Source organism: Ursus arctos, unplaced genomic scaffold (genome assembly GCF_023065955.2).
Source record: "Ursus arctos isolate Adak ecotype North America unplaced genomic scaffold, UrsArc2.0 scaffold_11, whole genome shotgun sequence".
Taxonomy (NCBI): Eukaryota; Metazoa; Chordata; class Mammalia; order Carnivora; family Ursidae; genus Ursus; species Ursus arctos.
The window spans coordinates 13,583,457-13,608,161 of record NW_026622775.1 but is presented as its reverse complement, the minus strand read 5'-3'; the positions used below and the strand labels follow the sequence as shown (position 1 = coordinate 13,608,161).

General features: G+C 39.2%; 1 protein-coding gene across 3 annotated transcripts in view; it reads left to right on the top strand.

The window, feature by feature from the left end:
• PDE5A (phosphodiesterase 5A) overlaps positions 1 to 24,705 on the top strand; it is a 141,310-nt gene that overhangs the window by 46,589 nt on the left and 70,016 nt on the right. For all 3 annotated transcript variants that reach the window (XM_026499250.4, XM_026499253.4, XM_026499252.4), the window contains exons 4-7: positions 10,309 to 10,380; positions 12,040 to 12,129; positions 14,467 to 14,604; positions 16,644 to 16,711. In XM_026499250.4, the coding sequence (XP_026355035.2) occupies positions 10,309 to 10,380; positions 12,040 to 12,129; positions 14,467 to 14,604; positions 16,644 to 16,711 (368 nt within the window). The remainder of the gene's footprint in view (positions 1 to 10,308; positions 10,381 to 12,039; positions 12,130 to 14,466; positions 14,605 to 16,643; positions 16,712 to 24,705) is intronic.

Here is a 24,705-nt window from a genome sequence, read left to right as displayed (position 1 = left end):
AAAAAAAAAGATGATCAGAGTGCACATGCCCGTTCTTCGCGCTGGATGTCTTGAGCTAAACCATACGCATAGCTGGCTTCCCGTGGCCAGGAGGGTTAGCGGGACCAGTACGGCCGACAGCGCTGACCTGAACACTCAGTTCGGTTCTAATGAAGATGTTCTCTCCAAAGCTTTGATGCCAGCTCTCGTTTGTAAATGAGATTCAGCCTACTTAGTGTTTTGACGCATGAAACTTGCCTTTTGCCACTTCTGCCGTTATTTCTCGTCTGTTTGTATTTAGTGCACACGACGGGCCTGCCACTTTACCCTGTAATTATTAGGAAGCTCTATGAGCGTGGTATCTGAGCAAGCTGTAGAGACGGGGACCTGTTATAAGTGCAGGCAGTGCTGGAACAGACTTGATCCTGGTTTAACAGAGTCCAAATCCAACAACACCATCCAGGGGTAAGCCTGGGCTTTGCAGGCCAGCACCTGGCAGAATGCAGAACACCGCCCTGAAAATAAATCTTAGTTATTAAATAGATCCAAGGCTCTGAAGTAATTTTTGGCAATGTCATGTGTAAAGGTGGGCACAAACAGTGCTAGGTTTATTCTGATACAAAGTACAGTTATATAATATATATTGAGTATATAGTATTTTTTGCTGCTTTGGACTTAGTTCCAATTAGGCAAAAGCCATTCGAAAGAGAGAGCTCTGAATTTGTAGCAAAAATGACTTAGTCTTGCGTGCTGGCTTACGATCGGCAATTCCTTGAGCAAGTTTCTTCACCCCTCTGTGCCTTAGGTGACTCATCTGTAAAGTTTCAACATGAAATGCAAACACACAGGGTGGTTTTAAAGGTCCTAGTGAGGCAAGGAATGTGACAGTGCCCACCACAGAGCTCTTCACCTAGTGAAGGTTCAGAAAAATGTCTCTTTCCTCCCTTTATAGAGTGCTGCAAGGCCAGACACATGGAGGAATGGAAAGTTAGATGACAGTAATTGCTGAGCATACCCTGCCGTGGGAAAGACGGCAGGCTCTTTTCTGCTGTGTAACCTTTGTGTCTCCGGCATGTTTTTAAAGGGCACAGAAGGAGACTTGGCATAATGGCCACGTTCCGCTCTGTCTCAGGACTGAATCCTCTGTATCCCGAGGGACAGAAAGGTCTAACAAGAAGGCACACGGTTCCTATGATTCTGGATTTAGGACCTTCACCTCATTGCTTAAAAGCTAGTGAGGCCGAGAGTTTAGTATTTGGCAGGGAAGAGGAATTTTTTTGTGTGCAAAGGGATGAGAATAAACACCGGGATCAAGAATTATGCCCAGCATCCCCTTGTCTGGAAGGAGCCCAGTCTCAGGTTGGCACCACTCCCGCTGGATGTTCCTAGGGCAGGACAGCTACTGACCCCCAGAGGCTGGATTTGTCCTGGCCCTAATCTGGAGAACATGCACCCTGCCTAAGAGCACAGAGCAATTGGTCAGAGCCTCTAACTGCTTCACTGTTACCAGGACAGCTGGGAACTCGGTACGTGGACCATCACTTGCATATGCCATCAGCAATTATGAATTTACTTTTAAGACTTTTGAATACTTTTTGAAAACTGAGTTAAACTTTATATACTGTGAAGCACACAGATCTTAATGTCCAATTTGATGAGTTTTGACAAATGTATGACAATCTGTATAATACCCCAGTTAAGATACCCACAACCTTTGGGCAACACACTTCTGATTTCTGTTACCGTACATTAATTCTGCTTTTTATGTTTTTGAAGATTCTACTTATTTTTGAGGGTACATTATATATCCCTGAAATAGAGGACCTTTTTATGTTGCGTAAGAGATTCTTGGATATAAAGATGTATCATAAGATTTTCGCTGCCATTTTGGGTTTGTCTTTGTTTCTTAAAAGTTATAATTTTGAAATTGTTCCATTCTTTTTGATAATAATATGCTTAACAGGGGTGCCTGGGTGGCTCAGTTGGTTAAGTCTCTGCCTTCAACTCGGGTGATAATCCTGGGGTCCTGGGATCGAGCCCTGCATTGGCTCCCTGCTGGGGAGTCTGCTTCTCCTTCTCCCTCTGCAGCTCCCCCTGCTTGTGCTCTCTCTCGCTGTCTCCTTCTCTGTCAAATAAATAAATAAAATCTTAAAAAATACATGCATTAACAAGATAAGCAGCTGTATGGGATTTGCATACAGCCTTTGGATGTGCTGGAAAATCCTTGGTCTTCATGATTCCTTTAAAGAATAATGTTTAAGAATCTGTGTTTTACACTAGTGCAGGTTTCACTTCCCCCCTGGGAGAATGTAGGCTTGGGATCAGACCTGCAGAGCACCTGTGTCTGCACATTCTTGGACTCCTGTTTAACTTTTCTGAATATCAGCGACCTCTGTGATGAGATGAGAATTGTGATACCTACCTGAAAGGGTTGCGCCAAAGGTTAAATGAATTAACAGATACAAAGCGCCCGTCATACAGTGAGCCCTTCCTTCTTCCTTTTTAAATGGCAAACTTTTTAGCATTATGAATTTTTTTGTGGCTGGGAATAGATTTATTAACTATCTTAGAGATATTGGCCATTAATCATGTATTTCTGATGCCACTTATCCTAGGGCGTTGCTGTTTACATCTTGCAATTTCCTCGAAGCTTCTCTTCAACTTGGCTGCCTCTTCCTAGCCTCCCAGGACGTGAAAATAAACTAAAAACATCCACTTCTCCTGTATTCATACTTGTGTTGTCTGTAACCTCGGAAGATCCATAAACACCACTTTGAGAGAAATAGTAGGCATAGTGGTACTTATACATACAAATGGATAAAATGTATCACAACCAAGTACAGTGAGTCTTCAAAAATCAACCCTTGATTCTCAAATTTATTAATAAAATCCAAACAACAACAAAATGGTCAAAATTGGCAAAAATACACATAGGCAACACAGAAGAAGAGAACCAGTATAGACAATAAAAATTAAAAAGCTGTTCATTCTCTCTGACAATCAAGAAGATGCAAATTAAAGCAACAGTGAGATACAGTTTTATGGCCATCAGAGGGATAAAGGTTTAAAAGCCTGATCATACTAGGTGCTGGTTAGAATGTAAGATTAACAAAAACTCTTAAGCATTGCTGGTAAAGGTGTAATTTCTGTAATCCCTCTGAAGATTTCCCCAAAGAAGCTCTTGCATATGTGTACAATGGAAATGTTCATCACATATGGTTTTATTCTAATAGCAAAAAATTGCAAACAATTCAAACATCCGTCATTTGGGGATTAGGTGAATAAAGTTTGGCACGAAATACATCATTATATATAAAATGAATGAGCCAGATCTATAGAAATTGATCAAAAAACAACATTGAATATAATAACGGGTTGCAAAATTAGGCATATTATGTCATTTTATTTGAGTCACCTTTCTGAAAGATGAAAGTTCTGTGTCTTGTTTATAGATTCATATATTTCTTAAGAATGCAATGCTAGCGGTTGACTCTGGGGAAGAAGGGGCAGGACGAAGAATGGGCCTGGAAGGAGAAAGTCCAATTTAATTTTCTTAATTTAATTGTAAAAAAGAAACATTCCCAAATATTAACACTTAGCAGTTCTTTATCAGTGGTTCTCAGAGTGTCTTTTGTCTCTGGACTGGCAGCTTGTGGCATCCTCTGAGAGCTCTGAGAAATACAGATACTCAGGCCCCAACCCAGATCTGCTGAATCCGAAACTGGGGGGGTGAGGCCCAACACACCGTGGTTAACAAGCCCCACACTGCCACTGTTCTAGATGACAGAGATAAGGATATTTACTATCTTATTCTCTGTGATTTTCCATATTTTTAAAATTAGATGTTAAAATGATCATTCTTAAGCTTTTCTTTCCCACTCTCCCAAAGTCCTTCTAGGCTCTTAAGTTCCAGCTCCCTAACAAAAGGCTTATTAAGAGCATAAACTTCTTACTGCCACATAAAGTTCTCAGATGTGGAGAGATCACTTGATATCAAGCAAATGGCAGAGAAAGAAAATGGGCAGATATAATTAACTATTATTCAAATGTGAATTGTCAAGTGAGTACATCACCCTAAAAAATATTTGATCCCTCTCTCACTTCTCCCATTAGCGTTGACAGCAAATATCTATCAAGCATTGAGTGCATTCAGGACAAAGCAAAGTACTAATGCTACAACGAGGCATAGACATAAATCATGTCCTTAGAACACAATCCAGTTGGAGAGCCAGGATGAGAGTAGAGGAAATGAGGTTAAAAATGAGAATACCTCATTGTGAAATGCATGGCATACCCGACTGCCCCACAGAATTTCAGAGGGGTTTGAAGGGAAGCTTTGAGTAGACTCAGCCTCAATAGAGAAAGAGGAAGGTAATATTTCAAGGAATGCTGTGAACAAGGTCATTGTAGCATTCTAATTCAGAGACCCATTGAAGTGATCTTCGTTCAAGTTGAGGATGTAGAATCGGTCATCAAATTTTATCCTGTAGATGGATGGAACATTAAAATGTTTGAGTAAAGAGGTAATTTGTATGTGCAAAGCAGTGTCCCAAGAAGATAAATTTTGCCTAAGTGTCAAAGGTCAACTGAAGGCAGAAAAACATTTAGCAATGAGATGTCAGGGCTTTCAAAGAAAGTGAGGATTTAAATGGTGAAACAAGATACAGTATGGGGTGAGGAAAGTGAAAAGGGAATGGAGAATGATTCTAACGGAATGTATTAGTTTCTTGTTGCCTTTGTAAAAGACTACCAGAAGTCTAATGGCTTAAAACAACACAGATGTATTATCTTATAGTTTTGGATGCCAGAGTCTAAAATAGTTCTCACTAGGCTAAAATCAGGGTGGCAGCAGGGCTGTGTTCCTATGTGAAGTCTCAAGGGAAGAATCTGTTCTCTTGCCTTTTCTAGCTTCTGTAGGCTGCCCACATCCGTTGGCCTGCAGCCCCTTCCTCTGTCTTCAAAACCTGCAGCAAAGCATCTTCAAATCTCTGGCTCTGACTCTTCTGCCTCCTCCTGCTTTCCCTCTTAAGGATTCTTGTGATTACAGTTGTACTAGCCCAGATGGTTCGGGATAATCTCCCCATCTCCCGATCCTTAAGTTAATTGCAAACGGAAAGTTCCCTTTTGCCATTTAAGGTAACATATTCACAGGTTCCAGGGATTAGGATGAGGACATCTTTGGGGGACATTATTTTGCCAACCACATGGACTATGGCCATACTTTGATAATTGCCTAGGATTTGGAAGAAAAGTGAGAGAGCCCTGATTGGTCATACCAACCCTGTGACTTACAGTTTGCTTACTTGTGAAATGGGAGGAGAAGGTGGTGTAGGGGTGGGATTCTCTTCCAAGCCTAACACTCTGACTAGAATATCAGGCCATGAGGACATGGAGTTCTATCTGTCTTGTTCACTATTGGGTCTTCATTGCCTAGAACAATGATACATGAGGGACTCAGTGTTTATTGAATACAATATTTTTTGTTGAATGAATGATCAAGTCATGGGAAAGTTTGAAAAGAGCACTTGGAAGACTTCTCCACTGGCTCCTGTATATATTAAATTCTCATTTTCTTGGCGAATAAGATTTCGGCTCAGTTGATAGGTAGAGACATTCCGCGGATGGAAGAGAAGGATACCTAAGATTTGCAGAGTCTGTTCTTTTCCTCCCTTGCTTTTAGCTTCCATGCTGAGTATCCCCTGGAATTGGCAATGAGGAAGTGTATTGAGATTGATGTATGGCCTCAGTAAGTGTCTGGGGCAGCTGCTAATTGAAGAAGAAATTGCTCACTGTGGCAATGATCAGTTGCCCCTGAATTGACCAGCTGTCACATTCCACACTGTTCACTCAGCAAGAGTCAAGTCTTGCCCTTTGCATTCCTAAAAGAACACTTGACCCTGTGAGGACATAATATCCATTTATGCTGTGGAAAGTACCAGTAAGATAGAAAACAGAAGCTTCTTTGTGCTTAAAAAAATAACATGGAGTACAGGCACTTGAGGGTCCAGGTAGCCAGCAGGTAGGCAGCGTGATTGGGCTCTCTGCTGCAGAGGCTAATACTTTAAGGGGCTTTGCCTCTCAGATAGGAGGTCTGACATATACTTGCCATCAGAGCTGCCTTTCAAAACTGACATTTAAAGACCCTAGGGTTAGCAGTTACTTTGCTTGAAGACAAAGAGCTAATTTGTTTAAAGGAGCAGTAGATTACAGAAGAAGGAAATCAACAGAAGGAGGGCAGAGGGTGCTAGTTTTGCTTAGGATCCTTGAAATTCAGAGAATTAACCTCTTGTTGGTCTTTTACTAAATTCTGTGACCTTGGACAAACACTATGCCTTTTCTCCTGGTTTTGCCTGTTGCTTTTATCAGTGCTGTCTTTAAAATGTCATCCATCTGGGGATAGAGGAACATGTACATATTGGATATATTTCCTTGGTCTAATAGCTCTCTCAGAAGAACTTGCCTATTTTTTTAAATACCAATTCTATTTCATTAATCATCTCTTCAACAAATTAATCTCTAATTTCTGAAATCTGTAAAATTATTAGAGAAATAATTGGTTACCAGGAAGAATGAAAAATCCACCATTGGAAGTCCTCATTCCATGACATTACCTAAAAGTAAATGTCTTGCTCTAACGTTAGGGGGAAAAATCCCAAATATAGTAAAGATCTGGTGTTCATGGGTTACAAAGTAGCCTTTAAAGCTTATAAACAAGACTTCTTGTCAGTTTGCCAGACTGTACAGATGCAGAAGAATGCCCCTCCACAATTCTGCAAAAAAGTAGATCAAATTTCACCAAAAACAATTTTACAAATTGCAGATGAGCTCAAGAAAGGGAAACCCCCCCAGGTGTCAGAAACGGAGGGGAACCCCAGATAAGAAACGTGAGCATGGAGTACTGGCCAGATGGGGTCAGGGAGATCTGAGATTCAGGAGGGAGATGAATGTCTGGGGATAGCATCTGCAGGCTAGGGAATGCATCCACTCTGTGGGAGTGGGGGGCGGGTCAAGAGGTGAAGCCTAGATGAATGATGGTTTCATTCATGAAACTGGACCTAGCAAACTCCAGCAACAGCCAGGAGAAGCCTCAAGGAAGCTTGCCTCCTGCCTGCTGCTGTAAGAGAAGAGGAGACACCTGTGAACCATAAGAGCACAAAACTGTGCCATACATAGGTATGGGGTTCAAATTCACACCCCCAGAATAGTGCCAAGACAAACAGGAAGTCACTGTGCATGGACCCTTCATGACTCAGGGAACATGGGACTCCTGTGGAAAACAGTCCCTGCTAAAGATGAACTTACAGGCAAAATTAAGTATGTTCAAAGAGATGAAGGACATCAGGTACTAGTATTTATAGGAGGAGGAGGGCGCCTGGGTGGCTCAGTTGGTTGAGCCTCTGACTCTTGATGTCAGATTATGATCTCAGGGTTGTGAGTTTGAGCCCTGCCTTATTCTCTGGACTCAACATGGAGTCTGCTTAAGATTCTCTCTCTTCCTCTGCCCTCCCTCCCCCCCCACCACTCCAGCTCACACTCTCTCTCTTGAAAAAAAAAAAAAGGAGGAGGAGGAGAAGGAGGAATAATCAGGCTTGAAAAATGAATTTAATAGAAATTCCGCGGGTGCCTGGGTGGCTCAGTTGGTTAAGCGTCTGCCTTCAGCTCAGGTCATGATCCCAGGGTTCTGGGATCGAGTCCCACATCGGGCTCCCTGCTCCACAGGGAGTCTGCTTCTCCCTCTCCTCCCACTCATTCTCTCAATCTCTCTCTCTCTCTTTCAAATAGTAAATAAATCAAATCTTAAAAAAAAAAAAAAAGAAAAATTCCAGGATGGAAAATTGTTATTGACCTGTGTGAACACTGTTGGTTTGGTTGAAAATTGTGAATAATGGCTGATATTTAGTATGGTTTCAAAGACATTGTTCTTTTAACCAGAGAGAAAACTTTTTAGCCCATAGTTAGAAAAACGCCTACCATATAAATGGTCCTGAGTGTCAAACACACAGATTGAAACCGAAGTTGAGCTTGGCATGCAACTTTTTATAATAAAGGGAGAGCTGAAGGCATCATCGCAGTCACCGAAGGAGCCTTGTTTGAAGTGCTCTTCTTAGATAAGTAGTTGCAGACCCACGGGGAACAGACCATGCTTTGGTTCTGCTCACTGATCCACCTCTAAAACATTCCCCCCCTTCTCCCAGCTCTCCCATCCCATGCCAGGCAGTCCGCAGATCACTGACTAGGTTAAGGGTATCTGTAGCCTGTAGCCTTGGACCACGGGGGCTCTGCCCTCATTCTCAAGAGACTCTAGTGATCTAAACTGACCATTGTGACCACTTTTACTAGTCTTGATTTCAGAAAAGACATAATGCAGCTGATTTTCCTCTTTTCTTTTAAGACTTGAAAATTAACTGTCCTCTCACTGTCAATTTGTGGTGATGTCATGATCGGCTAAAATGCTAATCCAGTTTGATTGGTGACCGTTTTAAAAACAACTCGTTTTTTGTGTCTTTATATTTTCGAATGAGCAGGAACTTTCTCTTTACTTTCTTCGCTTAGTACTTGCCCCACACACTCCACATGCACATAGTGCATCAATGTATACTTTTAAACTGTGTGATTATCTGAGAAGGTTTGCATCAGAGTCTTTTCATCTGTTTGTAAACTTATCTTTCTTAAAATGAAGCTTTAAAATGTAAGTCTTTCTTTTATAAAACCATTTATTAGGAGAAATAAAAACTCAAATGTTATCATTTCTGAGAAGCTGCTGCCTCTTTGACCCATGTATGCAGCCCCTTCTGTGCTCTTAGCAGCTGCGGACACCTGTGCCATCAAACTGATGTGTGCTTTAAGTGTATGTGTAGGTATCGCCTGTTCTGACTCTGAGCTTCTTCAGAGTAGTCTTTCTCCCCGTTTTTATCACTCCTCAGTACGTAGTGGGCACCTCAATATCTGTTGGGGAAATGAATGAACACTTGAAATAACCAAGTTATACTGGTACCACCCTATATCAGACCCTGGTGACCCTCAGGTGCCTCCTGTCACTTATACTCAAGTGAACATGGTTATCCGCAATCCAGACGTTTTTTACCTTAGACAAGTTTTTTTATGCATTTAGTCAGTGAGATTAGAGCATCTAGAAATCTGTTAGCCATTTTCAAGAGCTAAAGAGGGTACAAAAATAAAGGGAAAGTTGGACTAAGGACAACTAAAAAGGTACAGGATAATTGGAAAATTTGCTTTTTTTTTTTTTTTTTAAACATCCCTTTACTCTGCATGGGCCATGGAGGAAAGGTGTTGAGATGACCAGGAAACTACATCAGGCAAGACTCCATTTCCCCATCCTTTTCTGCTATCTTAGCAGGGAATTTTATATCCTATTCTTAGAGCCAAGGGACTTAGAAAGAGCTGAGAAAAAAAAAAAAAGGATGGGCCATATACACAAAGCCAATGACTTTATATTCCTAAAGTGTAACCAGTTAGGGGATAATAGCTTATCCCACTGATGTTAAATCACAGAAGGAGGGAGAGAGTAGACTTTATAAGAGGAAAGAGGAAAAAAGTTAAGTTTTGAAGGCCTTTAAAACACAAAATAACCCAACTGAAGTTGGAACTAAACAGGTAAGTAACACACGGAAAGATGAGAAAGTTCTTCCACTGTTCCTAAACCTTTTGTGGAAATTCAAAACCTATTCCCAGAGTTTTAGTTCAGTCTTCTCAAGATATAGTTTATCTTTGATCCATTTGAAGTAAGACTCAGCCTGCTAATTCCTGTGTCGGTTTTTCAAGAAAACCTTCTCTCCCAAAAACAAATCTATTGAAGGTAAAATAATTTTTAAGGTCAGAGGCTTCAAGAGAAGTTGGACTACCCCCACAACATTAGGAATTATTTTTCACCCTAATTGGCCACTGGGTCCTGTTTCATTTTTAGTAAAAGAGCATTTTTAGCCCATTTGAAATACTAAATTTAAAGCCAATATAAAATATTTATCATATATTTAATTTGAATGTGATAGAAATTGATGGTTTATTTTGTATCCAAAAACCTTGAAAAATATTCATTTAAAATGTGGTTGCGAATAACTTTTCTCACAATGCAGGGTGAAATCACAGAACCAAAAATAGTGGGACCCAAGAAATTGGCAACATTTGAATTCTTGGGAGCAAAAAAGGATGTATGACAGAGAGCTAGTTCAAATGCTTAGGGATTTTGTTTTGGTTTCGTAGCTTATTGTTATTTTAAAGCACAATAGAAATTCCTTTATAAACACATGTTGGTGAATTTATACCAATAATTATAGCCAATGAAACTACCACTTTTTTCTCCTAATCCAGGTTGTTGGTGTAGCCCAGGCCATCAACAAGAAATCGGGAAATGGTGGGACATTCACTGAAAAAGATGAAAAGGTACCAAAACTTGTGTCTGACATGACGTCCATTTAGGAAGATGTATTTTCTTTATAGTGTATAGACCTCTAGAATTAGCTGTAGCTGAAATTGTTGATTGGAAAAACCATTATGCTTTAAAATGATCTGAAATGTTCAAAAGTATCTTTTGCTAAATACATCACTGCTAAATACAGTGCTGACAAGTAGTAGTGGGAGTCAGTCCTCAGAAGTCCCCCAACTCCCTCCTCACTGTGCCGCCAAGCCTCCCCAGGGCTGTGTGCATGTTGGGGCCATCCGGAGGGTGACACGGTCTTTTAACTATCCCATTTACCTTTCATCACTGAAATTCATAATTCATAAAGAAATTCAACCCTGAGTAAAAACCCCCAAAACATTGCTCCATGTTCAGCACTCCAGGTTGGCTAAAAATTGGAGGCAACTCCTCCTAGTGAAGCAAATTTCAGAATGTTTTATAAGCTTTGCACTCAGACAGTGGGGCGCCAAGGTGTGGATTCAGGCTGGGTGATGTGAATTTAGCTTCAGAAAGAGCAGCAGTCAGCATCATTTTATTACTCTTCTCATCCAGCTCGGAAGGAATACATCCCCTACCCCACATCGACATGCTTTTCATGTAAGGGCGGAAGCCCCTAAACCTGGTTATAACTTCATTCTGTCAGTAGGTTTTATTATTTCTCTTCTTGAATATGTAATTATATGTATATCATGGAGCCCAATGAATTCTTCTTATTCAAGCCTGTTGCTATTTAAGTCACTCCCCTGAAAATTAGTAGGAGCTTTTGGAAGCCATTCAAACAAGACAGAGTTATTTTTGTCTCCGTGGTGTAGGCTGTATTGGCACTTGTGTGGGTCCCCATGTCTTAACTGCTTCAGAACATAGCAAAGTACCTTTTTAAATCAGTGTTCTAGACATCTCGACTCCTATTCTGTTAATGACACCTGAGAATATTTGGTGGGGAGCATGGTTCTAGATTGGCTTTTTATTTGATCATTTGTTTGTAGCCCACTAATGTAAACCCCTGTTGAAAGATTTCCCTTTCAGGCTGTATCATCTCTTGGCAAAAAAACTCTATGATTGTGAATAAAGTTTGCCATGGAAAGACCTATTTTAATCAATAATTAATATAATTGCGAGCGTTTCACCTTAGAATAGTATAATGAGGACGACAGATCCATGTTAAAACATATTTAAGCTAATATTTTATACAACTTTATATGAGACCATTGCCAATATTCTCAAGTGTGTTAGCTTTCGTTTGCCCCAGTAATGAGTTACAGGCTATTTATATAGCCTCAGCACAGATCCAACTCTTAATATCATTCAGAGACTACACCAAGTTTTGCATAGCGTGAATTTCGATTTCCGGTGTTAGAAAGAGATCTGTGTCCTACTCCCTTCCCTCTTCTCCTTGTTCACTTGTAACGAATGTATGACTTTAGGAGACTGTGTTCATGCTTGCCATCTACTTGGTGTGCTAGTTAGCTAACGCTTGCTTTGCATCCGTTCTCAATTTCGTGCAGAGTTAACACGTACCCTTTGGCTTTCTAATATTTATTTCAACTGTAAACATTTTTGGGTGCCTTTTGTGTTTCATGCAATATAACAAGACTGTTCTGTAGACAGTTCTTAATTTGGCTGTTGTCTTACCTATTTCCTAGGACTTTGCTGCTTATTTGGCATTTTGTGGTATTGTTCTTCATAATGCTCAACTCTATGAGACGTCACTGCTGGAGAACAAGAGAAATCAGGCAAGTCGGATTACTAAAGAGAGAGTATAGAAATTGTTTCTTGTTAAATTTTTATCCAAGTAATATATGTCTATGATTAAAAAATCCAGTTAATATTTTAGCTGTATCTTTTAATAATTATTTCCATTTTCTATTTTCCTTGCTCTGTTACTTTAACACTGTTAGACAATATTCATTAACTTAACAGATGTGGATTTATTTGATTTATACCACTCTTTACTTGCCATTATCCTCATCCTACCAATATCATTATGTCTGTTTTAAGTTACTGAATGGACTGCATTTGTCATATTAAATAAGGCTTTTAGTTCTTGCTCTATCAACTAGAGACATCATCTCATGATTCCATGCCTTGTAAAATGAGGATTTTAGCATGCCTCATCTCTCCTTCCCCACTGCCGCTCCTTACCTCTACTTTTCCCATCTGGACTTTTCCTGTTGCCCATGACAATTTTATATATATATATATATATATATATATATATATATAGTTCTACAACCATGGTTAGCTTTTAGTAAGCTTTGTCTAGTTTAATTCTAAAGTGTGATTTAAAATAAAGTGTTTATAAGTACCATAATATGTAAATGTTGTTCATATTACATTTGTTATACAACTTTTAGTTTTTCCTCATGTTTCTGAATTCTGTTGTTTTTTTTTTCCCCCTTCAACTATTTGCTCTGGTGTAGCCTCGTGTCATTGGGTTTTTCCCCAAACTCCCCATTATTTAGGCATTCTGTTGAGTTCTTTTTCTTGAAGGTCTCCAAATTGAGGTTCTCTTTTGTTTCTCTTCCAAACTAAGCTGTTTCTCCCCGTGCCTGCTGCACAGGTGTCAACATAGAATTTTCTTTCACTGCTTTCTCAGGAGGACTCCACTGGTTATCCACTGGATCCCATAACTCCTTCTTTCTCAGTTTATGTCCTTATTTTATTGTAGCACATTCTCAAATAATTACTTGAGAAAGCATATTGATCAGGTAGGTTCTCTGAGTCCTTGCATAGTATGAAAATGCCTATTGTACCATCCTACCACTTTGCCTGGGTATAAAATTCCAAATTGAAAAATCAGTTTCTCAGAATTTAGAGTGGTGCTTTGTCTTCTGACTAGCATCCATTGTTGTTATGATTCTTGGGTCTGGGTAGATGTTTTCTTCTGTTTTGTTTTTTGCTTTTGTCCGTAAACTTTTCAGATCCTTTCTCTCTCTGCTTTTATAACTTCATTTTATAGTATGACTCTTTTTTTCATTCATCTTGCTGGTACCTGGTCATCCCTTTCCATCTGGAGACTTAAGCCCTGCCTTTTTATATAATTCTTTTTCATTATTTCTTTGATAATCCCTCTCTCCCACCCTCCATTTTCTCTTTCTAGAACTTGTGCTATTAAGATATCGGATCTTCCATTCCCTTTGACTGCCGTATCTTCCTACCTGTTCTCCAGCTCCGTTCTCGCCACCCATTAATCCGGTCCCCGTCTCTACAAGCACAGCTGCAAGCCCGTCCCTTTCTTCCTGCAGTCCATCACAGCCCAAGCTGCCTAAAGACACATAGGGCTTCTGAGGTTCTTTCTCCACTCGACTCTGCCATGTCATCTCCAGCTCTCCTCTTTACGCTCTAGATTCTCTCTTAAAACTTGATCAAAACGCAGTCTGCTTCTCTCTTAATTCAGTTGTTTTTGGCGGAAATATTTCCCTTCCCCACTTTCATCTGAATGATTCCTTCTTATCTCTCAGGCCTCAGCTAGGAGGGTGTCTCCTCTGGTCCGTTTTCTGTGATACCCTTTCTTCCTCCTCATCACACAAATATTTTTGAATTCTGTGGAATTCAAAAGAAAGTGAAATTACCAGGAAAAACACAAAAGGAGCTCTTAAAACTTTGTTTTGGGTGATATTTACTGTGCTCTGTGAAAATGCTGATAAATGTTGATCTTAGAAGTTGGGAACAACAGCAATGTCAGTGTATTTTATGCATCAGACGCTGTTCAGAATGCTTTATGAATGTTTGCTTCTTTAGTCCTCACGATAGTCCTGCGATTTGGTATTAGTTGTACTGTTATCCCCATTTCTAAGGAGCTGGTCCTATATCACAAAGCTCGCAGAAAGGAAAGGCAGGATTAAAAACGGATGATGCTGGTTTTAGAGTCTGTGATTGTGACCACTGTACTGACATCAGTACAGAAGCTCTGTTAGTAAATAGAGACTTACATATTTAATACCTGAATGCAAATTTGCTGGTAACGTGTTAGATTATAAATAAACAACTTATAAACTATATAAATGATTGTATTGCTTTAATAATTACAAATAATTATTAAGTAATAAGTTCTAAATTTTCCTCTCTAGGTGCTGCTTGACCTTGCTAGCTTAATTTTTGAAGAACAACAATCATTAGAAGTAATTCTAAAGAAAATAGCTGCCACTATTATCTCTTTCATGCAGGTGCAGAAATGCACCATTTTCATAGTGGATGAAGATTGCTCCGTGAGTACAGAGTATGACTTTTTAATTTTTAGAAAGACAGAAGTTATATTCCTTAAAGCGCTGCTTTTAAACCTCATGTTAGCCTCAGATCTCTCTGAATCCCCGACTGTATACAGTTGTTTATGCAAAACCAATCAGTGTATGAGCTGTTCTGGTTGAAAGGGGGCAGAGGTGAGGTTGGAGGATGCCTTCACCTTTGCATCCCTCCCTAAGTGGTTACCTTGGGAATGTCCTGTGTGCTGTTTTTGTCTGCAGTACCTTGACGGAGTAATACCTTGTCATTACAGTATGCAGAGCTGTTGTGGTCAGGAATAGTGGTGCCCTGGTTGCCAAGAATAAATAAACCCCCATTCTGAATGGGTTGGGTATAACATTTTCTTTTATCAGAAATTGTTTAGAAACCAATAGAGGCAGTATTATTGAAGGTGCCTATTAGTCCTTAATCCTTTACCAACAATGGAAAACCACAAACTTAAACCACACACTGTTTTAATTGGTGGATTTCAGTCCATTGATGTGTAACATAAAGAAACCCATGTGTGTGGAAAGATGGAGTGTTCTCATTGAGTGCTGGTTCCTTCTGGACAGGCCAGTTGAGGTTGCGGTTAGTATCAGAGCTCCTAGCCGAAGGCAGTTTTCCTTTATGCAGTTTCTTTCCCTTTTTAACCTATGAACCACTGTTCCTGGGATATTTCTTTTTGATGTTATTGTTTATTTTCTTTTTTCTTTAGACCCTGAGAATAGGCTCTTCCTTGATGGGTTAGGAAAGAGAGTGGGGATCACCACCACTTGTGTGGTCAGCTGTAATTCATATATGATATTCGAATTGATGGGTTTTTGGGAAGTAGAATAATAAAAGATACATAATACATTAAAATTTTAAAAATTGTTTTCAATAGTAAGACCGTTAGTATGTGACTCAACCTTATCTCCGTCATTTTCTGTGTGTGTACGCGTCTCATTCTCATTAACTGGATATCAAATGAGACTATACCGTGCTATAAGGTAATCAGTATTCTTATAGTTATTATTTCATATTTTCAATCGGTTGTAAAGTCCCTAATATGGAGATGATTACGAGTAGCTATCCTTTTAAAGTTCAGGTCAGAATTCATTAGCGTAGTAAATCAATTTACAATTTTTGCTCTGTGACCTGTTCTTTAGCATTTAATTTTTGAAAGTTATATGTAAGGCACTCCTTTTTTAGACAACTTAAATATCACTTTAATTAGCATTCGGGTCATGCTTTTACTAGTTGACATCTATCACAGCAGCGGCTGACTTGGGCCATTGGTGCTTCGAAGTACAGCTCAGCAATATGCCCATCGATATATTGTGCTCACTTTTTAACAACTTAGTTTGTTAGGTTTAGGAATCAAGTGACTTGATGTTCATTTATATTTTAACTTTTTGATTAAAATTATTTCAACGACATGAGCAAAAATCCAAATGTAAGCGAGAAAAATACAGTCCTCTGTTCTTCCCTCCCCAAATTAAACTAGTATCATTGTTTTATTTCTGTGTTTCCCTCCAATTCTTTATTCAGTTGTAAATACAGCATGGGTATGAATATGTATTCTGGTTTTTAATGTGATTTCCAAAGTACTTCTCTATGTTGCTAAAATCTTCACAATTATTTCCATTAAATATTCATAAAATATTACTGAATTGCATGTCTTTAAAAAGATCTAACAACAGCTATCGGTGTATGCATAAAAGCTAAAACATGAGGATTTTGAATAAATACGGAGAAAGTTTGAAGCTGACATATTCATTAACACCTGCTAGAAAAACAAAACCCAAGTAATACGCAAATGAGCATTTTTGCCAGTGAATATCAGAAACATTGAGAACATGGCTGACTTGAGGCTGTCAGGCAGTGAGTAACTTGTGTCAGTTTAGTCTGAGAATAAGTTCAAAAAAATATCACAAGTATTGATGTCTCCCGTCAGTTCCACCGACTTGCATGCGTGTGACTAGATAGATATCATTACAGTGTCAAACTTACTTCTCAGTCTTTGTTGTCGCTCTGTTTTCAGGATTCTTTTTCTAGTGTGTTTCACATGGAGTGTGAGGAATTGGAAAAATCGCCAGATACTTTAACAAGGTAAAATAACTCACTCTCTGTCTTTATCACAAGTAAGCTGACCCTTGAACAACATGATTGGAGCTGTGTGGGTTCACTGAGAGATGGGTTTTTTTGGATAAATATAGTACATTATTATGGATGTATTTTCTCTTCCTTAAATGATTTTCTTAGTAACATTTTCTTTTCTCTAGCCTACTTTATTGTAAGAATACAGTATATAATTCATATAGCATACAGAATATATGTCTGTGGACTGAACATGTTATCGGTAAGGCTTCTGGTCAACAGTAGGCTATTGGTTAAGTTTTGGGGGAGTCAAAAGTTGGATGTGGATTTTTGACTATGTGGGGTGTTGGCACTCCTAACCCCCACATTGTTTAAGCCAGTATATGTAATGCTGGCTAAAGGGTTATTTCATGACCTGTTTAATTTAAGACATAGAAGCTACAGGCTGCTTCTTCCGACGTTCAATAATTTTATTTGTGAAAATACTTTAGTATTTGATGACAGAGTTCCAGGGTTTTTTCCCCTACAGTTGACCTATAGGAGAATTCCTAATGTAGTGAATGGTGTCCAAATTAGGATAGGCCTGGGTATGTTATTTTTGTGAACTGGCTCACTTAAGATCCGTAAGTCTGTATTGCAGTTTTATGTTTCGTTGAATATTGGACCGTCACTGGAAATTTGATAGGCTTCTGAACAAACTTCTCTTTGAGTCTGCTGTGATTTAGAATCAGCCATGGGGATTTAATTAATAATAGAAGGAAGCTTATGATCCCAGTCACACCAATATATATACCCAATGGCTAGAATCAAACCAGATCTCTATTGCAGTTCATTTCTTTATGGTGTTTTTTGTAACTCAAAAATTTGTATTAATTTTTTGTTGTTAATTATCACTTAGATAATAGAAAGTATTGATATGATTGAGGTTAGACATATCATTGCCCCAATTTTCTTTGTGCTTTTTGAAGAACTTTGAAAAGGATTTAGAGTAAACTACCAAATGTTCTTTCTCAGATTCCCTTTTCACCCTTAGCAAGAAACTGGTGTTGTTTGCTTAAGTGATAGGATATTCTAAAGAAGGCAAGTCTGCCAGGATAAAGTGGCAGGAATTCTTGGGTCTAGTGCTGTTTATCATAATTTTCATTGTTCATTTGTTTCAAATTATTACACTTCCTAAAATCACTTGTCTCAAATTATTTTATCCCTGATTATTGATGTTATATCTAAAAGCTTCATATGATCATGGAAATAGGGCATTGTCTTAACTTTACTATTTGATATTAAAGTTTCATTTTTTTTTCACTACAGTTGACCTATTGGAACATTCTTTCATTTAGTGGGTGGTGTTGCAATTAGTACAGTCCTCAGTGGTGGTGGTGCTTTAAAAATAACCTCTGTCCAGGGGCGCCTGGGTAATGTGGTGTTAGGCGTCTGCCTTTAGCTCAGGGCGTGATCCCGGCGTTTCAGGATCGAGTCCCACATCAGGCTCCTCCGCTGGGAGCCTGCTTCTGCCTCTCCCACTCCCCTGCTGTGTTCCCTCTCTCGCTGGCTATCACATAAATAAATAAAATCTTAAAAAATAAAAATAAAAAATAAAAAAAATAAAAATAACCTCTGTCCAAATCTAAGCTATAGAGCATCCTGTAAGATAACTGGCCTGGTCTTTTAAAAAAATCAATGTCATTTGAACAAAATGGAAGGAAGAACTGTCTTGGACACAACAGGCAAACGCAATGCATAAATCTTGGTTGGATTCTCATTAAAACAACTACCAATGAACAGTTTTTGAGAACAATTGGAAATCTTAATATGGATTGGGTAGCAGATAGTTGATGGGGAACTACTGTTACTTTTCTTTGGAAATAGGAAGATACTGTGGTTAGTAGGAAACTTTTTATTTTTAGGAGATTCATGCTTGTGTATTTAAGGATGAAATATTAGGATGTCTGCACCTTACTTTAAAATGGTTCAGCCAAAGATAACTAAGTAAATATATCTAAATTTCATGTATTTAAACAAATAAGTATATTCACACAAACATATGTAGATAAAACAAATAGGTAAAAATTGTTGAATCTAAAGTAGGATATTCATTTTACTTTCCACTTTCTTGTATATTTCAAAATGTTCATAAGAAATTAGAAGAAAGTGTTTGTAATAAAAAATTGGAAACAAAATGAAAATCATCTCTTAGATCATGTAAAGCAGAATTGCAAAGCACAATTGCCTGAGTTTACAGCTACCTTCAAGAACAGAATACTGAAGTGCACAGCCTGGTTTTGCTCGAACCCTCTTAAGACGGACCCCAGGATCAGTGTGAGGTCTGCAGACCTGTCTTCCATCCTCTTCTTCTTCCCCTCGTCCTCTCTCATGTGCCCTAGCCTCTTATGTCTTCCCTCAACCAGATGGAGGTAGTGTTGACCACGGTGACTTAACGTTTAATTGGTTAAGTGATTCTGTGTAAATCAAGACTCATTACTTCTAGACTATATTTCAACAGTCTGATACAATGAAATACATTTTCTCTGATTAAAAGAATTTGAGGAATTAGCAAAGGTGCAGTTGTAACTTGGGGGCAGATGGGGAATTCATTTGACTCTGGCACACCTGACTTAGGCCTTTTTTGCTGATGTGGGCCTGGTGTGCGTAGTCAAAAGTAGATAAACCATGTTATCGCTAGAGATTTTTTTCTACCTGGAGTTTTTCGTTCACAAAGTTAAAATTGAGTAGCTGACCCCTGCTTCCCTCTCGGCATTGCTGGTCATGACAAGTATCTGTCCCATTTCCATGTGTATTCTTTTCTGAGCCCCTCTGTGTGCCATTGTATTTTCTGGCATATTGGACATTTAGTTTTAGTTTGTATCGAGTCCTTTTTGAATATGTGATAAACCCATGTCCTGGTGAGTATGTGTGTATCCGCTTTAAATGCTGGTGTCTCCTGCCTACGTGAGTAATTAAGTTTCTTATTCCTAGGAAGAACATTAGTATAATTTTGATTTTATGATGCTATGACATTTTTGTTGCTTTTTATAAAGAATGTTTTAGAAAGCTTCTAGATAAGACACCTGCAAATATTTGAGTCTTTTACTTTTCAGATTGCATAATGAATTGCTACATGTATAAATATAGACATATATATTTAATGTGTTTACATATATCCATAGATATGATACTATATATTAAAAGTATAAAATGATGAAATAATATATGATATAAATGATATGAAAATAACATATATGACATAAATGATATAAAATGACCATATATGGAATTTGAGAAACAAATGAACAAACAAAATAGAAAAGAGACAAACCAGAAAACAGATTCTTAAATACAGAGAATAAATTGCTGGTTGCCAGAGGGGAGGTGGGTGAGGGGATGGGTGAAATAGATAAGAGGGATTAGAAGTGCACTTATATTAGTGAGCACTGAGAAGCTTATGGAATTGTTGAATCATTATATTGTACACCTGAAACTAATATAATATCATATTATACTTGAATTAAAAAAGTAAGATCAAGAAAAAGTATAAAATGATGAGTTATCTAGATTTAACTTTGAATATATGTACAGCAGCATAAGTCTGTATAATTACATTTTATGTATTGGCATTTTGATTTTATTACAAATTCAGCCTGGTCCTCTAATATCTAACGGTAGCTAAACAAGCCCATTTGGTATGATAGTGACCTCTACTGGTAAATATGCATTTAAAAAAATGTAGTCTTGATTTATTTCTGATGAATACCGTGTTCCCTCTCTGTAGACAAAATGGAAGGTATTTTTCCATTTATTTTTTTAATCACTCCAAGATAGTCTTAGTATAAAGATATTTTTATAAAGGATAAATAGGTCAGTATGATTACCTTAAAAGAGAGTAATTTAATGGATCATTTTAACTGATTCATTAACTAATTTTACAGTATTGAAAAGTATTCACTAATGCCTTGTATCAGCTAAACATTTTAAAGTTAGCCTTTATACTAATGATACAATAAAAGGCCTTTAATTGATGTAAATATTTTTATTATTTTAATAAAAATTAGATATTAGGCCTAATTTTGCCACACGTCTGAATTAAAAATGATGTGTAGTGACTTCAGCATTTTGACAAAGGACTAAACTGATATTGACACTTCACCAGCAGACTCTTTATTACATTGCTAAAATGGTTTATTGATAGAATTCAGGACTCTCCGATGCTCATTCTTAAACACTTTGCCAATCCAAACACTCTCCCACGAGATGAAATGCTAGGCAATTTTATGATGTCAGCAGTAAGCAAATCGTTCTTTTAGACCAGTCATTTCAGTTGAAAAGCATGGCTCATTTGGTATTTGTCCAACCAACCCACTAATTATCCTTTATAAATCAAAATAACACATTGAAGACAGATTTGCAATGTTAAGTGTAAAACTAAAAAATAAATATTCAGGGTGAACATTATCCTTGATCATCAGAATCATATTGTCAGGGAGATAAAGCACAGAAAGGCGTTGGGGACTTGGGTTGCCTATAAATTTCAGAAGGGAAGCTAGCTCATTTCCAGATGGTAAGAGGTTTTGGAATTTCTGTGCTTCAATTCATAAGAGCCACCCAATTAGAAGGAAAAAAATGACATTTTACTGCTGTTATTCCATGTCAGTTAACTTGATGTTAATTTATAAATGCATGTTTTTATCATAAAATGACAAATGCATAGAATTAATTCCTTAAGCTCACTTTCTTGGAAAATGTATACTGGTAACACTGTAAAAAGTAGTAAAAAGGTTTTTTACTACTTTAAAAAACTACATACTGAGTAGAAAAAAGAGTGTAGCCTCTGAAGTCAGACTGATTGAAATTTAAGTTCCACCACTTGCTAGCTGTGGGGCATTTTGTAAATGAATTAACCTCCCGAAGCCTCAATTTCTTCATCTGTAAAACGGGGATACTGAGAGCAGGATTGTAGTAAGGACTAAATGAGATCATGCACACAAAATGCTCCAGAAAATTTCTGGCACGTAGTAAGCACTCAGTCAGTGTTGGCTGTTATTTCCATGTCTCTGATGTGTTTTTTTCTGTCTTTGTTTACATAGCCTGCAGTGATTCCATTTAGTTCTAAAGCACACAAGTGTCCCAGTGAGCCCCAGCGCCATGTCCCTGTCTTCCCAAGGATATACTCATATACATCCCGCTGATAGCCACTGTGCAAAAAGTCCAAGTCCTCCAAGAAGCAAATGCCAAGACTGAATTAAATGTGCAAGAAATGTATTAGGGGAAATCCCCCGTGAGGATAAAAGGGGACAGAGCTAGGAGACCTCTGGACCCCCACACAAGTCTGACCTAGAGAGAAAAGAGGGAATAGCAGGGGAGTGGCGGGATGGGCCAAAGAGGTGCAGGGCAGCGGGAGCCACAGGCTTGCAGTTAGGGAGTGAGTAAGTCATGTGGATGAAAGGTCCAGCGTAGGGAGTGTAGTCACTGGTACTTAGTAGCGCCTCTGGTGACAGACGGTAGCTACGCTGGTGGTGAGCACAGCATAGCATACAGAGGGGCTGAGTCCTATGTTGTACACCTGAGACTAGTGTTAACATTGTGTGTCAACTACACTCAGAGGGAGCGAGAGCGAGAGAGTGCAGGCGGGTGAAGAAGGGAGTGTTTTGTAGACGTGTCCTGGACAGCTGCGCAGTTTTGAGGAAAATCTGGCAAGACTTCTGGGCAGTCCTCTAGCCGGTCCCCTGTCGGAAGAATTCCAGGTTTCGCAGAAATGGGCCTGCCTTCATATGCCTGCTGGGCTCAGTCTTCATCTAGAAGCAGCAGCGGGGGGCGTGGCCCCAGTGCCTCAGTGGTCCCGGGATCTAGGGCACACCTGCCAGAGACATCGGTCACTTATGCTTCCTGCAGCTGGAGCTCTGAGAGGCACATGCTTAAGGCCACCGTAATACTCCTGCTGTTTTAAAAATGAGATCCCTGTTCTTTGCATTGTTCTTTCAGAGTAATCCACTATCTGCCCTCGCCTAACATCTTCAGCCTGAAACCATCACTTTATTCCTAACGGTCTAACTATTTCATGCTTCCCAAATACCCATAGATAGAACTCTTACATTTCGGAGACATGTTTTATGCTGAGGTTTTCTTTTTCCTGCTGGAACACCCTCCCTTTCATCCCTGATGTGTTTCTCCACATTCTTAAATCTTAATCCAGCCTTTACACATTTCTCTAATGCTGCCTCTTCCCTAACCCACTCCATGTGGGTCTTACCCGTCGATCTTCTCCACTTGTGTGGTGCTTGCATTTTACCAACTGCATTAGCTAGAATTAGGCTTGACTGCAAATCATAAAAGCCCCAAACGAAAGTAGCTTAAATAAACCAGGAGGCAGTATAATTACTCTCTCCTCTAAAAGCCCAGAGGTCAGCAGCCCAGGTGCTGCAGCTGTGCTCCGCAAAGGCCTCGGGGCCCCAGGCACCTTGGGGCTTTCTACTCCCCTTCTGTAGGCTATGGCCCTTGCCTTCGGTGTCAGGGATGCAGCTCCTCTCATCATATCCATGTTTTAAATGGGGGTAAGGGTGGGGGGCGCGGGTGGCCAGTAAAAGAAAAGGCAGCATGCACCAGCTTTCTCGTACCTGAGGTTTCTAGAAGCAGCCATATTTCTTCTTGCATCTATTGACTAGAACTTACATGATGCCAAACCACTAGGGTGGCTGGGCAACTAGCGTTTCTTCTGGGCGGCTGTGTGTCCAGGTAAAGAGGAACAGAGGAGAGTTATGGAGGGACAGCCTCTGCCATTGGACTCTACCCAAACAGGACGTGCAACCGAACGGATTCGCGGTGCTGTGTCCTGGCCTCTGCTCGATTGTAAGAGCCTGTGACAGCTACTGACCTGCATCTGCTTGTCTCCCATTTGACACTAAGGGTGCCTCTCATGGAGCTGGCACTCAATCTGTGTCTATTGAGTGTGGGAACTAAGAATTCACCAGTATTTCTTAGAGAGTAAGAAACAAAATGGTATCACGTAACTTAATAAATCTTAATACTCGTTTTTCATTAAAGTCACCGTTAGGAAAAATGAAAATTTTCAGGAAATTAAGAAAAAAGAATTTGATTTCTATTGATTGAAAAGTAATTTAAATTACTTCTCCTTCTCTATGTGAATGCCTGTAGGTCTGATCTTAGGATCTCTGGCAAGTCGCTTAACTATTTTGGGTTTCATCTGGCTCCCACTGTTAACATAATGATGGTGATAAGAATAATAAAAGTCATTAATAGTGTTGTTCTTATTTTAAAAAAGATTTGGACAGGGGCATCTTCTTTCTCCTCATAACCACCATTTCATTTTTCTTGTTTTTATTAAAACTTATTTTCTTTTTCCTGAGACTTTAGCTATCTATGAATAGTTTTAAAAATTGTTTTATTAGGGGCGCCTGGGTGGCTCAGTCGTTAAGCGTCTGCCTTCGGCTCAGGGCGTGATCCCGGCGTTCTGGGATCGAGCCCCACATCAGGCTCCTCCGCTAGGAGCCTGCTTCTTCCTCTCCCACTCCCCCTGCTTGTGTTCCCTCTCTCGCTGGCTCTCTCTCTCTCTCTGTCAAATAAATAAATAAATAAAATCTTTAAAAAAAAATTGTTTTATTAACCTAAATCCCGCACTTGTCTCATACCCTTTTCTTGGGATGCCGCCCAGATAATGTGTGAAAGCGGAGCCACGTCCCTTTGATTTGTTGGGTCATCCGCACACCTTCACGGATGATTAGTGTCATCTCAGGAAATGTCCATTCTGGAATTTATCTGCTCCTATGTGACTATCACCGTTTGCTTTTTATTCTTTTTCACTTATATACAATACTGGGCACGGGGTCAGATTTCACCCAATTTGACCAAATTACACTGAAACTAAAATGTGCAGCGAAGAAAGGACAGGCTGAAATATCTTGGCCAGGAACGAGGCCACAGACTTCCAGAGTCTCGGTGGAATCAGTACCGCTCAAGAGCGCCGTCCCAGGAGGCAGTTTGGTCAGGTGGGGGAGGAA